At 56.6% G+C, this 15,135-nt stretch overlaps 2 protein-coding genes across 5 annotated transcripts in view; one reads left to right on the top strand and one right to left on the bottom strand.

The window, feature by feature from the left end:
* Nucleotides 1-6,608: 6,608 nt before the first annotated feature.
* On the bottom strand, nucleotides 6,609-9,039 carry INHBC (inhibin subunit beta C). Its single transcript, XM_079329198.1, has 2 exons — nucleotides 8,506-9,039; nucleotides 6,609-7,367 (listed from the first exon to the last, which is right to left on the bottom strand). Exons 1-2 carry the CDS (start codon nucleotides 8,840-8,842, stop codon nucleotides 6,631-6,633), a joined length of 1,074 nt encoding a protein of 357 aa, XP_079185324.1. The 5' UTR covers nucleotides 8,843-9,039; the 3' UTR covers nucleotides 6,609-6,630.
* A 933-nt stretch (nucleotides 9,040-9,972) lies between these two features.
* The window catches only part of R3HDM2 (R3H domain containing 2), a 41,326-nt gene continuing 36,163 nt past the window's right edge, over nucleotides 9,973-15,135 (top strand). For 2 of the 4 annotated variants that reach the window (XM_079329319.1, XM_079329320.1), the window contains exon 1: nucleotides 9,973-10,111. The gene's annotated coding sequence lies outside the window, so the exon portion shown is untranslated. The remainder of the gene's footprint in view (nucleotides 10,112-15,135) is intronic. The other 2 variants (XM_079329321.1, XM_079329318.1) reach the window with 1 other exon arrangement.

Raw genomic sequence — 15,135 nt, 5'->3', positions numbered from 1 at the left:
AGGAGCAGGGCAGATGTCTTCACACTGGCAGAGGATGGAGTTAGATGGGATATGGGGTAGCAATTCCTCTGTGAGGGTGGTGAGGCATTGGCACAGGTTGCTCAGAGAAATTCCATCCCTGGAGAGGTCTTGGAGTAGTGTTGGATGGTGGAAGTCTTCCACCATGGCAAGGGGTGGAACTGGATGAGCTTTAAGGTCCCTCCAACCCAAACCATCCCAGATTCTATGATCCATCCACTTACACATGGACAGGCTCTTCCCAAATATCTGGATACCTGCTAATTTTGGACACTTGTGCCCCACACACCCATTGCCCTGCTCTGCTGTATCCCACATCCCTGCCAGAGCCCAGAGCCAGGGCTGGGGCTGTGGCACACAGGAAACAGGAGACAAAATGTGGGAAAATGGATGAGGCACCTTCCAAAACACCCACCCTCCATTCCAGTGTGAGAAAATGGATGAGATACACTCCAAAACACCCACTCTCCATTCCAGGGTGGGAGAATGGATAAGACACCCTCCAAATCACCCACCCTCCATTCCAGTGTGGGAAAATGGATGAGGCACCCTCCAAATCACCCACTCTCCATTCCAGTGTGGGAAAATGGATGAGATACCCTCCAAATCACCCACCCTCCATTCCAGTGTAGGAAAATGGATGAGATACCCTCCAAATCACCCACCCTCCATTCCAGTGTGGGAAAATGGATGAGGCACCCTCCAAATCACCCACCCTCCATTCCAGTGTGGGAAAATGGATGAGGCACCCTCCAAATCACCCACCCTCCATTCCAGTGTGGGAAAATGGATGAGGCACCCTCCAAAACACCCACCCTCCATTCCAGTGTGGGGAAATGGATGAGGCACCCTGCAAAACACCCACCCTTCATTCCAGTGTAGGAAAATGGATGAGATACCCTCCAAATCACCCACCCTCCATTCCAGTGTGGGAAAATGGATGAGGCACCCTCCAAAACACCCATTCCAGGCTGGGAGCATGGTGTCCCCAAAGGAATTAACCCTGTCAAACCCACCTGGATCCCTCTGCATGGGGCAGCACCCCATGAACCCCCATTCCTCCATCTCAGAAGAGCATCTGATCCCCAGCCCCTCTCACCCCGTGCCCCCCAGCACGCTCCAGCCCCCGGATCTGGGGCAGGGGTCAGCAGGGAGCCGTGGCGGCTCTTGCACCCATTGCATAATTGTGTTGTTGATTAAGCAGTTCCCAGAAAGCAAAGCCCAGGGTCTGACCTGACCAAAATACCCCCCAAGGTCCCCCCTGGGCCCAGCACCTGCTGCACACATGGCTCCAGGGCCTCTGACCCCGTGGCCGTTGGGGCGAACGTGGCACCCGGTGACCTGACCTGGAGGTGACAGCTGGGCTGAGCCAGCACCCCCCAGAGCAGCACCTGAGCCCTGCTCATGGGAGCACAGGATGGTGGGGCCGTGGGGTCAGGGAATTGTGGGATCAGGGGATAATGGGATCATGGGATAATGGGATCATGGAATTGTGAAATTATGGAAGTGTGGGGTCATGGGATAATGGGATAATGGGATAATGAGATCATGGGATCATGGAATTGTGGAATTATGGAAGTGTGGGGTCATGGGATAATGGGATAATGGGATAATGAGATCATGGAATCATGGAATTGTGGAATTATGGAATTGTGGGATCAGGGGATAATGGGATCATGGGATCACGGAATTGTGGGATCATGGGTTCATGGAATCATGAAATCATGGGATCATGGAGTCACAGAATCATGGGATCATGGAATAATGGGATCACGGAATCATGGGATCATGGGAACATGGGATCATGGGATAATGGAATTGTGGAATTATGAGATGATGGGATTGTGGAATTTTGGGATAATGGGATCATGGAATGGTGGAATCATGGGATAATGGGATCATGGAATAATGGGATCACGGAATCATGGAATCATGGGATCATGGGAACATGGGATCATGGGATAATGGAATTGTGGAATTATGAGATGATGGGATTGTGGAATTTTGGGATAATGGGATCATGGAATGGTGGAATCATGGGATAATGGGATCATGGAATGGTAGAATCACAGAATCATGGAATCATGGGATCACAGAATAAATGAATCATGGGATTGTGGGATCATGGAATCATGGAATTGTGGAATTATGGGATCATGAAATCGTGGAATTATGGGATCATGGGATCACAGAATAATTGAATAATGGGATAATGGGATCATGGAATTGTGGGATCATGGGACCACAGAATAATTTAATCATGGGATAATGGAATTGTGGAGTTGTGGAATTATGGGATCATGGGATAATGGGATCATGGGATCACAGAATCATGGGATCATGGCATCATGGAGTCATGGAATCACGGGATCATGGGATTGTGGGATCATGGAATTATGAAATTATGGGACCATGGAATCATGGATTTGTGGATTCGTGGGATCATAGGATCATGGGATCTTTCAAGTTGGATCATTGAGCCCAACCATTAACCCAGCACAGCCAAGGCCACCACTAAACCCTGTCCCCAGCTGCCACATCCACACGTTTTTTGAACACTTCCAGGGATGGTGACTCCACCACTGCCCTGGGCAACCTGTTCCAGGGCTTGGCCACCCTTTCCATGATGAAATTTTCCTTAATCTCCAATCCAAATTTCTACTGAGACAACTTAAGGCCATTTCCTCTTGCCCTGTTGCTCGCTCCTGGGAGAAAAGCACCAGTCACCACAGTGGTGGCACTGGCTGGGAACGGGCCATGGGACTGGGAATGGGCCATGGGACTGGGAATTAAACATTAACTCTTCTCAAGGCAAGGGAAGGGACTGTCAGAATTTCCCACCCCTCCTGGGAGCTGGACCTGCCCAGGGGGCACTTGGCACAGTGTGCTTGGACCTTTGCTTCAGGGGCTGTTGATTCTGGCAAAGGATCCTTCCAGCACATCTGTCCCCTCCTGGACAAGAGCAAGGGGACATCATATCTGTCCCTGTCTGTGTCACATCTGCATCTGGATTCATTCCATGGATGCCATGACCCCATGGCATTGCTACTGGGGGCTGCAGGGTGGGCTCCCAGTGCCTTGCTGGTCCCAACAGGACAATCTCCCAGTGCTGGGGGATGCAGGATGGGCTCCCAGTGCCTTACTGGTCCCAGCAGGACAATCTCCCAGTGCCTTACTGGTCCCAACAGGACAATCTCCCAGTGCTGGGGGATGCAGGATGGCCTCTCCAGTGCCTTACTGGTCCCAACAGGACAATCTCCCAGTGCTGGGGGCTGCAGGATGGGCTGCCCAGTGCCTTACTGGTCCCAGCAGGACAATCTCCCAGTGCCTTACTGGTCCCAACAGGACAATCTCCCAGTGCTGGGGGATGCAGGATGGGCTCCCAGTGCCTTACTGGTCCCAGCAGGACAATCTCCCAGTGCCTTACTGGTCCCAACAGGACAATCTCCCAGTGCTGGGGGATGCAGGATGGGCTCCCAGTGCCTTACTGGTCCCAGCAGGACAATCTCCCAGTGCCTTACTGGTCCCAACAGGACAATCTCCCAGTGCTGGGGGATGCAGGATGGGCTGCCCAGTGCCTTACTGGTCCCAGCAGGACAATCTCCCAGTGCCTTACTGGTCCCAACAGGACAATCTTCCAGTGCTGGGGGATGCAGGATGGGCTCCCAGTGCCTTACTGGTCCCAGCAGGACAATCTCCCAGTGCCTTACTGGTCCCAGCAGGGCAATCCCCCAGCACTGGGCATGAGCCATCCCTTCCAAAACCTCCTGAGAGCTCAGGGGACACCAGCATGGTGCCATGGCCGGGAGGAAGGATCCCTGACTCCAGCAAATCACTTTTCCCTCTCTGCACCTTCCTCCCCCTGCATGGGAAGCACCACTCTGGAATTCCTGAGCCTTGTCCCCCTATACTGTGGGTGAGGAGGGGGCTTTGCTGCACCCAGGTTCTTTCTTCTTTCCTGTGGGAGTGGGACAAGTCTCAGCTCAGCATCTCAGGGTTGTGCTGCTTCAGCTGAGGGGGTCTGTGGGGCCACAGCCCCTTCCCTGCTCCCTGCATGCCCACAGCTGCTGCACCCCAGGAAGCTTGGCACTGGCTGCAGGGCAGCTGTTTGTTCAATAAATATAGACAGTGAAATGAGGCGTTGGAAAAAGAAGGGAAAAAACAAACACCAAACCCTCTTTGGGTTTGCGCAAGTGGCCTTGGATCCCAGACAGGATCGATCCCCCCTTTGCTTTGGGCACCTGGATTTGGGGAGATGGGGGTCCCTGCTCCAGCAGGGATGTGGGGACTGTCACGCCCTTGTGGCACTTCATCCCTTCTGCAGGTGTCACAGCTCCTCCAGGACAACAATCCCCTCTCAGTCCGTGCTGGAGTCAGTGAGTCTGGGGTCTCATCAGAGTGCAGGGGTTGAATAAGTCCTAGAGTGAGTTCTGATGTTTTTAGTCAGTAAAAGGTCTGGATACTACAGTAGTAGTTTGTGTTCTAGTGAAGGTTGTAAATATACTGGTATCTTCAGTAGAGACTCCAAGACCACAGTTGTAGACAGGACTTAGACATAATAGAGTTATAGAAAGAATATTACTTCTACTTCTTAGATGGAACAAGGTAGATTGTATGTGTAGTTCTGTACATAATCTGGTGTGCTAAGAAACTAGAATCCTAATAGGTTAAAGAGTGGTGGTCTGAGTTTGCATTTAACTTGTTGGAAAAATCCTATATAACAGTATTTGGAGAGGTTTTGCTTTTAGCCACTGTTTATTGCTATTGCCTGTTGAGACTGATGTGCTTTGTAATAAATAACCTTTTTAAGTATTAGCTGCTTTGCTTATTTAGAAATTACCTGACAAGTAAGAGCCTAAGAGCTCAGAGTAAGAGCCTATAGAGCTCTGGAGTTTTGTGCCTTAGAGCACTGGGGGTCAGACAGAATCCCCACAGCCAGAGCTGCTCGTGCCTTGTGGCTCGTTCATCAGGCAGAGGATGTGAAGCTGGACAGGGAGAGGGTCTGAGAGCACCTCCTCACTTTTCTGACCCTTTCCCCACCTGGATCAGTTCTGTCCCAGCCTCTGGGGTTGGTTGTGAATCCTTGTAGGACTGAGGTCACCCAGCCCCGTTCTGTTGGGCACCTGCTCAGGGTGTGTGCATGTGGCCAAGCACTGTCACCTGCTCCTGGCTCTTCTCTTCTTCGTTCTCCACATGGGACAAAGAACATCCAGCCCGAGCTGCTCATGGCTCATCATCCTGGAGTGGGCAGAGGATGAACAGCCGGGTGGGGAGAGGGTCTGACACCATGTCCTCCCTCTGCCGACCCTCTCCCCACCTGGGTCAGCTCTGTCCTGTCCTCTCTGCTTGGATGCCAGCACTTGCAGGACCCTAAAGCTGAAATCACCCCTCAGGGATCACTCCAGGACCCCCATCCCAAATATCCCACCCCTCTTTTCCAGTCCGCGGGGGACACGTGGGGAGCGGTGGAGAAACCGGAACCCTCGGTTACGTAACGGGGCCGATGTGTCGGAGCCGCCCTTTGTCCCCGGCTCTCACGGCCCTGACACGTCCCTCTGGTGTCACCAGGGGCCAGGGCTGAGCCTGGGGATGCTCTGCAGTGGGGAACTGGGGTGAGGGGGGTTGGGGGAGGTCCTGGGTGCTGAGGCTGCCCCAAAGTTCGTCCACTTCCAAAGGCAGAAGAGTTTCTCAGTTCTGTCCTGATTTGGGACAGAAGTTGGGACACCAAGTTCAGGTGGTTTTGGTGGAATGGGGAATTTGGACCAAGTGAGGAATGGCACCTTTCCTGTGTCCAGGGGGTTCCCATGCTATGCCCTGGATGAATTAGGGGTTCTACATCCCTCTGAGCTGAGGGGCAGCATGGGATGTTTTTGGGAGCAGTGTGGAGATGCCCAGTCCCACTGCCTGGGTCTGTCCCGTGCCAGGAGCACTGCAGGATGTGCTGGTGAATGGATGGCACATACATGCACACAGCATGGCTGGGAGTCTTTATTGAACACCAGCTCACTGGGATGCTTGGAGAGGGAGACACATTCCTCCTGCTGGGAGGGATTTCCCTTTCCTCTCCCAGCTCAGCTGTGTGTCCCAGTGGGACATGGGGATGATCCATGTCCTGTCCCCAGCAGCCCAGGGTGGCACTGATGGGTCCTGTGCTGATGCAGCTGCACCCAGGACACACCAGGACCTTGGGCTGGGATGGCAGCAGGACCATCCTGATCCAGACTCTGCAGCATCCAGCAGGAAAAGGCTCTGGAGTCCATCAGCAGCAGACTGAGGGGCTGTGAGAGGAATCCATGGGCACACCCAAAGGGGGAGAGAGCCGTGTGGGAAGTGAGAGAGGAGGGGACTTGCACATTCAGCATCACCCTTGATGCTTCACCCACAGGAGGAGTAACCCCCTCGGCAGAGCTCCTGCTTCCCAGGCAGTGGGACCCCTGTCCCGCCGTGTCCTGTCCTCCCACCCTCTCCCTGTCCCACCGTGTCCTGTCCTCCCACCCTCTCCCTGTCCCACCATGTCCTGTCCTCCCACCCTCTCCCTGTCCCACCGTGTCCTGTCCTCCCACCCTCTCCCTGTCCCACCATGTCCTGTCCTCCCACCCGCTCCTGCCCCGCTCAGGTGCAGCCGCAGGAATCCACGATCATGTCGGGGATGTCAGTCTTGACGATGTTGCTGTCGCGATCGTAGTAGAGCAGGGAGAGGGGGCGGCGCTGGGTGGGGACGCAGCAGGAATCCACGGCCGCCGCCGCGCTCGCCGCCTTGATGCGGTTGAGGACGGCGGTGTGGAAGGAGGCGGCCAAACCGGGAACTCCGGCCATGTGCAGCGGGCACAGCCCCGCGCAGAAATTCATGTGGTACCCCTCCGGCTGGATGATCCAGTCCTCCCAGCCGATCTCTTTGAAATCCACAAAGAATTCCTGGCGGCAGCACATCCGCGAGTCCGCGCCGCAATCGACGCCGCGGCGATGGACGCGGTGCGGTGTCCTGGCTTGGGCTTGGGCCACCACGAATGGCCAGTGGGAGTCACCGTGGTCAGATGGGAGGGGGGACCCCCAGTCCTCCGGCACCTCCAATTCCACCGTGAGCCGTGGGGTCTCTTGTCCGAAGAGGCTCCGGACGGTGGCTCCGATATCCAGCGTGGTCCAGGCGGATCTCTGCACCTCCAGCCGTGTCTCGCTGGCCACCGTCGTGTTTGGCTCTGCTGGGTCTGGCTGCAGGAGCCTGACGGTGACAGCCCCAGCCCCAGGGGATGCCCAGAACAGGTAGAGAGTGGCTTGCAGGATCTCGGTGCTGCCAGCCACCTCCTGGGAGAAGCGGAAATGCAGGCGCACGCTGTGGGAAGTGGAGGATACTGTGCAGAGAACCAAGAGCAGAGTCAGGAGTGAAGCAAGGGGGAACTTGTCTCGTCCCACTCCTTGCCATGAGCTGGGACACCTTCCACTACCCCAGGTTGCTCCAAGACTCATCCAGCTTGGCCTTGGACACTTCCAGGGACGAGGCAACTTCCCTGGGCAGCCTCAGCCCTCTCTTACAGGGACGAATTAGTTCCCAAAATCCCATCTAAACCTATTTTCCAATGTGAACTCATTCCCCCTTATCCTGACACTCCAGGCCCGGCCCAAAGTCCTTCTCCAGCTCTCTTGGAGACCAAGTAGGTACTGGAAGGGGCTCTGGGTCTCCCTTGGAGCCCTCCTTTCTTCCTTGGCTGCAGAGCTGCTGCTCCTCCTGGCCAGGAAAGGGCTGATGGGGCCATGAGAGCACTCGGGGCTCCTGGCAAAGCTCTGCCCACAAGGACACAACCCCCTCCCCGTGCTCCAAGCCTGGGTTCACCCCCTGGCTCGATTCCAGCCGACCAAGCCAGGAGACAACTCCCCATTGTCCTGAGTGTGGGAACACAATGTGTCACGGAGCAGCATTGTCCCCAGAGGGCTTTGAGGACACGGGGCCAGCGAGGGGAGCAGAGCCCCCCCCCCACATCACCACGGGGAATTTGGTCTGGGAAAGTGAGGGTGCAGAATGCTCTGTGGGACGGGCTGGTGATTCTGTGAGAAGTAGGAGATTCTTTCTCCAGTGGCTCTTTTCAGGAGCTCCGTGTGTGTTTTGGGGAGTCCTCTCAGAAGCAGAAGATTCTGGAGTGAAATGAGGCACCCACTGCTTTGGATGGGATGTGGAAGCACAGTGGGCTGTGGAGCTTCATCCTAACAGGAAATCGAGGCTAAAAATCCAATTTTAGAAAACGTGTCCATCTGACCCTTAGCCTCCAGCACAAGGGGGAGGGTTCAGCAGAAGTGGGCAACAGGTGACACGGTAGAGCAGCACATCTGCACTCTGTGCCACCCTCCCACCCTGCACGTCCCGTCTGTATGTGATACTCCCGGGAGGTTCAGGAGCCTCTCAGCGGTGTTTTCTCCATCCCGGTGCACAGCCGCGCACCTCCCACCTCCCTCCCCTCCCTCCTTTCCCACCCGCAGGTTGGGATCCGCACGCACCTGACTCAGCAAAGCTCAAGATCTCGTATTGCTGCAGCCCCATCCCGGGCCGGGTCGGGTCCCGGAGCATCCCCGGGGTGGCGGCGGCCCCGTCCGAGCGCTGCGCTCGCATCCTGCGGAGCGCGGCCAGCAGAGCGCCGCGGGCCGGGGGCTGGGGGGCGCTGGGTCTGGCTGGCAAGCGGAGCTTGGCCAGGATGCTCTGCTTGGCCAGAGCCAGGAGCGCGTCCCGCTGCGCTCCGGGGGCCAGCGCGGCCACCCCGCAGGCCGGGCACCACCCGCCCTTGGCTGCCACCATCCGCAGGAGGCTCAGGAGCAGGAAAACCACGGTGAGCATCATCTCCCGTGGCGAGAGGTGACAGCGTGGGAGTCCCAGCAGCGTCCGAGAAGCCGAATGAGATGAAGCAGCCAGGGAGAGGAGCAGGGTGGCAGAACTGGACTGAGCGGGAGCACGGGGCGAGGATGGGCTCGTTCTCCTGACGTGGCCACAAATATTGGCTGATCCCGGGCGAGATAAACGCCCCGCGGAGCCGCTCCGGTTAAGGTGGAGCCGGGGGCCGGTGGTGCTGCTGCTCGGGGGGCTCAGACCGGGGACATCGAGGCCACCCAGGTGCCACCTCGGTGTCACCACGGCCGGGCACGGGCAGAGACCTGGTGGGGGCTCCCGGGCACATGGGGGGTGCTCATTGGAGGCATCGGTGAGGTGTAGCGACCACCGAGGTGGGGGATCCTCGGGGGGATCTCTGGAGGTCGGGGATCCTCAGAGAAGGGGGATTCTGGGGGGTCGAGGGGCCGATGGGAGATCCCGACTAACGAGGGATCCACGAGAATGGTGGATACTCAGAGAAAGGGAATCCCAGGCGGATGGGGATTCCCGGAGGGATGAGGGAACCTTGGGGATAGGGGATCCATGGGGGATGAGAGATCCCTGGGAATGAGGGATCTCCAGAGACGTGGGATTCTCCCGCGGGTGGAGAATCCCTGGGGAATTTGGGATCCCCGGGGATGGAGGATCCAGGGAGATGTGGGACCCCTGGGGAATTTGGGATCGCCGGGGATAGGAGTCCGGGGTCTGTGGGATCCTTGGTGATGTGGGACCCCCTGGGAGATGTGGGACCCCCGGGGAATTTGGGACCCTCGGGAAATTTGGGATCCCCGAGGGGACCGAGCCGGACCCCGCGCGCAGGGGGCGGAGTCACGAACGACAGGCGGAGCCTCAAACTGACCCCGCCCCTTTCCATAAAAGGCGCCGCCGCGCGCTGTGGCTCCCCCGCCGCTCCGCCAGGGGGCGCCCCACTCCTCTCCCGCCTTCCCCGGCGCGCGGCGTCCCTCCGGTTGCCACAGCAACGCGGGCGCGCGGGCGCTGCACGATGACGCAGCGCGCACGGCGCGTTGACGCAGCGCGCACGCCGCGGGGGAGGGGCCGCCTCCTCTTTCCCTTTTTTTTTTTTCCCCGTTTCTTTCCCCGTTTTTCCCCGTTCCGGTCACCCGCCCCTCCCCCTCCCCCGTGCTGCCCCCCCCGCCGCCCCGCCTGCGCTGGCCCAGCCCCGGCCCGGCCCGGGGTGGCGGCGGCGGCCCCGCGGCGCAGGGCCCGGCCCGGCGCGGCCCGGTAAGTGCGGCGGGGGCGGGGGGGAAGCGGGGAGCCACGGGGCGATCGCGATCCAGCGGGCACGGCGGGAATCCTCCCGGTTCTTCCCCCGCGGGCTCGGGGCTGCTCCCGCCGCGGCGCTCCCGGAGCGGCTCCCGGCCCGGGGCTGCCCCGCTCGGGGGTCGGTTCCCTCTCGAGGGTCGGTTCGTGATGTCTCCTCTTGGGGTCGCTCGGTGCGGGCTCCGGCTCGGGGCTGCCCTTCTCGGGGGTCTCCCTTTGCGGTTTCTGGTCTGCGCTTTCGAGGAGCTCTCGGTGCGGGCTCCAAACCTGCCCCTCTCGGAGTCCCTCTCCTTCCCAGCCCCTCTCGGGGGTCCCGGTTCCTTCCCAGCCCCTCTCGGGGGTCCCGGTTCCTTCCCTGCCCCTCTCGGGGTCCCTCTCCTGCCCGTCTCGGGGTCCCGGTTCCTTCCCAGCCCCTCTCGGGGGTCCCGCTTCTTCCCTGCCCCTCTCAGGATCCTTCTCCTTCTCTGCCCCTCTCGGGGTTTCACTCCAACCCTGCCCCTCTCGGGGGTCCCTCTCCTGCCCCTCTCGGGGGTCCCTCTCCTGCCCCTCTCGGGGGTCCCTCTCCTGCCCCTCTCGGGGGTCCCTCTCCTGCCCCTCTCGGGGGTCCCTCTCCTGCCCCTCCCGGGGTTCGGTTCCTGCCCCTCCCGGGGTTCGGTTCCTGCCCCTCCCGGGGTTCGGTTCCTGCCCCTCCCGGGGTTCGGTTCCTGCCCCTCCCGGGGCTCGGTTCCTGCCCCTCCCGGGGTCCCTCTCCTGCCCCTCCCGGGGGTCTTTCCCGGCGGGGTCTCCCGGTGCCGCCTCCCGGTGCAGCCTGACGGAGCCGCTGTCCCGGGCACGTTGGCGGAGCACGTGCAGCTGGAGCTGCCGCCACCGGGGGCTCGGCTGCTCCCGCCGGGAGCCACAGGTGGGAGAGGAGCCCGGGGCTGGTGTTCTGCTGTCCTCATGCACAGCGACTGTGCTTTGAAATGGTTTTTTTGGGAATGATTCCCAGTCCTGGGATCTCCCAGCAGGTGGTGTGGAGGGTCCGGAGGGTCTGTGCTGGTGGGATACGTGGAATGGTGATTTTGTTAGGGTTTTTTTGGTGTTTCCATCCCCGGGAATTTAAATCTTCCCAGTGGTTTTATTTTTGTTACCTGTAGAAATTTGGGCTGAGGGTCAGAGTTGCTTCTGTCCCCTGGCTGGAGGTGAGTTGATATTAATTAACATATTAATTAAAGCATCCTCAGGTCTGTTTGAAATGTGCTGGTAGAAGTTTCTGCTTCTGATCTGATGGAGCTGATGGGTTGTGGGAAGGAACAACACCAGAATCCTCATTGCTCATTCCTGAACCCTTTGGCTTTTGGGGAATTTAAAATTCCTGGCTTCCAGTTTGGTGTCCTGGCTCAAACCTCCCTCCCCTCATCCAAGATCTCCCTGTGGTGGTTCCTAATCCTGGGAGCTGATTTACCTCTGCCTAATCCCACTGACCTGTTGCTGTAGGGATCCTCTTAACGCTGGCATGGCTCAGCTCAGGGACACACGAGCTTTTCCATGAGCTCTGTTCCTGGAATACTTTCATGATTCTGCAGTGTTGACAAAAAAGGTGTTGGGAAGAAGAACAAGGTGCATTTTTGAGCCAATGTGCAGCAAACCAGGTCCAGAGTGGGAATTCCACACAGCTGTAATCCACACTGTGGGCTAAGGATTTGGGATTCTGCTGATTCCTGGAGTGGGGAGTGCACAATCTCACAGGAATTGTTTGTTCCTGGCTGGAAGAGGGATTGGAAGGAATTGCACATCCATGGAAATATCCAATTCCAGGTTGGAACTGGGATGGTGGAAAGGTGGGGTAGAACTGGATGAGCTTTAAAATCCCTTCCAACCCAAACCATTCCAGGATTCCCTGATTAGAAGGACCTGCTGAACTGACCTGAATGGGAAGGAAGCTGCTTTGCTGATGGGTGAATTCCCCAGGGAGAAATTCCCCTGGGGCTCATGGAGAATATCCAGGGCCAGTCCCTCCTTCCAGCTGTTCCACAGGACCCCTGGTGCTGCCTGTGACACCGGATCCCCTGTTGGAATCGAGTTCCCCTTTTAGCAGTGCTGCCATTTGTGTTGCTAAATTTAAGGTTGTGGCAGTGCTGCTATTCCAAACCCCTGGTTTTGGGGGGGGGGGGAAGGTGCTCAAATCACCCCTTTGAGGTGCCTAAACCACCTCTCCCAACCCTGTTCTTTCTGCACCTCTGCAGTTCACTTCACCTCATTATCTCATTAATATTAAATTAGAGTCAGATCAGTGCTTATTTGAATAAATGGATTGGTTTTTAATTGTTTTCAAGGAGGAGGGGGAGCTCTTCTCCCACCTCAGTCTCTCCAGAGCAGCAGGTTTGGGTCACTCAGGGAATTATTCCCAAGTAATTTGGAGCAGGAGATGCAGCCAGAGGCAGGGAGCACAGCTTGGCATCTTGAACACTTCTCAAAGGGCTTTTTTTTTTTTGGCTAAAGAGAAAATAAACTGATCTTGCCAAAATTCAGGTGCTTCCCCTGCATTCCTGTGCCAAGGTGCTTTTCTTGCCTTAAATTCTTCCCAAATATCCATTTGTGGCTGGATCCAAAGGCTCCAGCAGAGGTTGAAATCCATGTTAAAATGCTTTAATGCCTGCTGAGATGATGCTGAGCCTCTCACCATGGCTGCAGGGGCAGAACTCACAGCAGATTCATTGCCCAAGGGAATGAACAGCAGGAGATGTTGGTGTCTGTGTTTGGGCAACTCTGGCAGGGAGGGGGATTTTGGCAGGAAACAAATATATGGGACAGGTGGATTCAACTCCTACCTTGGTCTGAATATTTTTGGTTTTTTTAAGGATGGATTTTTCAAGTACTTGTTGGTGTTTAGTAAAGTTTTAGAGAGGTCAGAGACTTCCAAGTGTCTGGAGAGTGCAGTGGAGCCTGGGAAGGGCTGGAAAAGGGGCTGGAAAACTTCTGAGGGAGTTAGAGAGGCTCAGGATGGAGAAAAGGAGTCTCAGGAGGGACTTTCTGCTTCTCCACAACTCCCTGACAGGAGAGGGCAGCCAGGTTGGGCTGGCTCTGCTCCCAGGGAACAGCAACAGGACAAGGGGAAACGGCCTCACATTGCACCAGGGGAGGTTTGTGGGACATCAGGAGGGATTTTTCCATGGAAAAGTTGGTCAGGTGTTGGCAGGAGCTGCTCAGGGAGGTGTCCAGGGAAGGGATCTGGTTGGGATCTGTCACAGCTTGGTCTCCATGGTCCTGCAGGGCTTTTCCAACATCAGGGATTCCATCAGAATTCCACCATTCTGTGGAACAAGTGGCAGATCTGATGGTGCTTGGCCACTTTTCCCATGAAGAAATCCCTCCTGGTGTCCATCCTGAGCCTGTCCTGGAGGAATTTGAGGCCATTTCTCTCATCTTGGTGTCCCCTGGGAGCAGAGCCTGACCCCACCCGGCTCCGCTCTCCCTCAGGGAGTTGTGGGGTGAAAAGGTCCCTCCTGAGGCTCCTTTTCTCCAGGCTGAGCCCCTTCCCAGCTCCCTCAGGGCTTCTCCAGACCCTCCTGCTGCTGCTCCAGCCCTGCCCCAGCTCTGGCTCTGCTCCAGCCCCTCAATGTCTCTGTGGCCCCGAGAACTGGAGCAGCGCTGGAGGGGCTCAGCAGGGCCAGCACAGGGAGACAATCCCTGTCCTGGGGACAATCCCTGTCCTGGGGGGACAATCCCTGTCCTGGGGGGGACAATCCCTGTCCTGGGGGGGACAATCCCTGTATTGGGGGACAATCCCTGTCCTGGAGGCAATCCCTGCATTGGGGGACAATCCCTGTATTGGGGGACAATCCCTGCCTTAGGGACAGTCCCTGCTCTGGGGACAATCCCTGCCCTGGGGACAGCCCAGGTGCCACCCTGGCCACACCTGTGTTCATGTCCAGCCACTGCCACCAGCACCCCCAGGTCCTGTCCCAGTTTTCCAGCCCCTCTTCCCCCAGCCTGGAGAGTTTGTTGTGACCCAAATTCAGCACCCAACACTTGTTGAATTCAAGGACCTGAATTTCCCTCTCCTTCTCCATCTTTCCTTACACTTTCCCTGGAATTCCCTGAGCCATCCCAGCAGTGCAGCTGAGGGCTGTGGGTCTCTCTCATGCCCCTCAGCTCCAGGATTTCCTGGATTTGTGCATGCAGGGCTTGCTGGTCAGGAATTCCTCCATCCCCACCCCTGAGCAGGAGCTGTCTGTGCCGCAGGCTGAGTCACTCACTGCTGCTTCCCTGAGAATTTTGGGGATGATTGAGTGTGGGCAGGCCCAGCCCACTCATCACAGCAGCTCCCTTAAGGTTTTTTGTTTTTTTTTTTAAATGAAGTTTTTAAATTTTCCCCTCTTGCTTTGACATATTTTTTTTTTTCTTTGAGGAATTAATTTCTCCTGAGCTGAGTTTAGACACAAAATCCATTTTATTTGGGAGGGTGTTATCCTGGAAGCTGACCCAGCTTGGGGAGGCTTCAGGCTGGAAATTCCATGAGGAAATGAGATTTTGTCTTGCTTTTGCTTCCCTCTATTCAAAGAACCAGGAGATTTAATCCCAAACCTGTTAGGATTTGACCCTGGATGGATGGAAAAGGAAGATCCAGAATGTGGGGAATGCTGAGATGGTTTCTCCAGCCTCAACCTGCTCTCTCCATTTAAATACATCTGTATCCCAAAATTTTGGGGTTTTCTTTTCCCAGCTCTCCCCCAGGTTGGTTTCAGACAGGGACATGGGATTTATGGGAGTTGTTTTCCTTCCCAACAGCACAGATCTTCCCACAACAAGGAAAAAAATCCTAAATTCCTATTGGGATGTAACTGGGAATTCAACAGCAAATTTGCTGGGCTGGTGAGAACAACTCCCTTTTACCAGGGAATTTTGGAATTTTGGATGTTTTGGCTCGGGAGGGACCTTAAATCTCATCTCATTTCACCCCCCTGCCATCCTTTTGGGTATTCCCAGGTTCTGAGCAGGCTGGG

Source organism: Erithacus rubecula (assembly GCF_903797595.1).
Source record: "Erithacus rubecula genome assembly, chromosome: 31".
In the NCBI taxonomy this organism is placed as follows: domain Eukaryota; kingdom Metazoa; phylum Chordata; class Aves; order Passeriformes; family Muscicapidae; genus Erithacus; species Erithacus rubecula.
The sequence above is the reverse complement of the archived record's forward strand: the minus strand, read 5'-3'. Positions and strand labels throughout refer to the sequence as shown.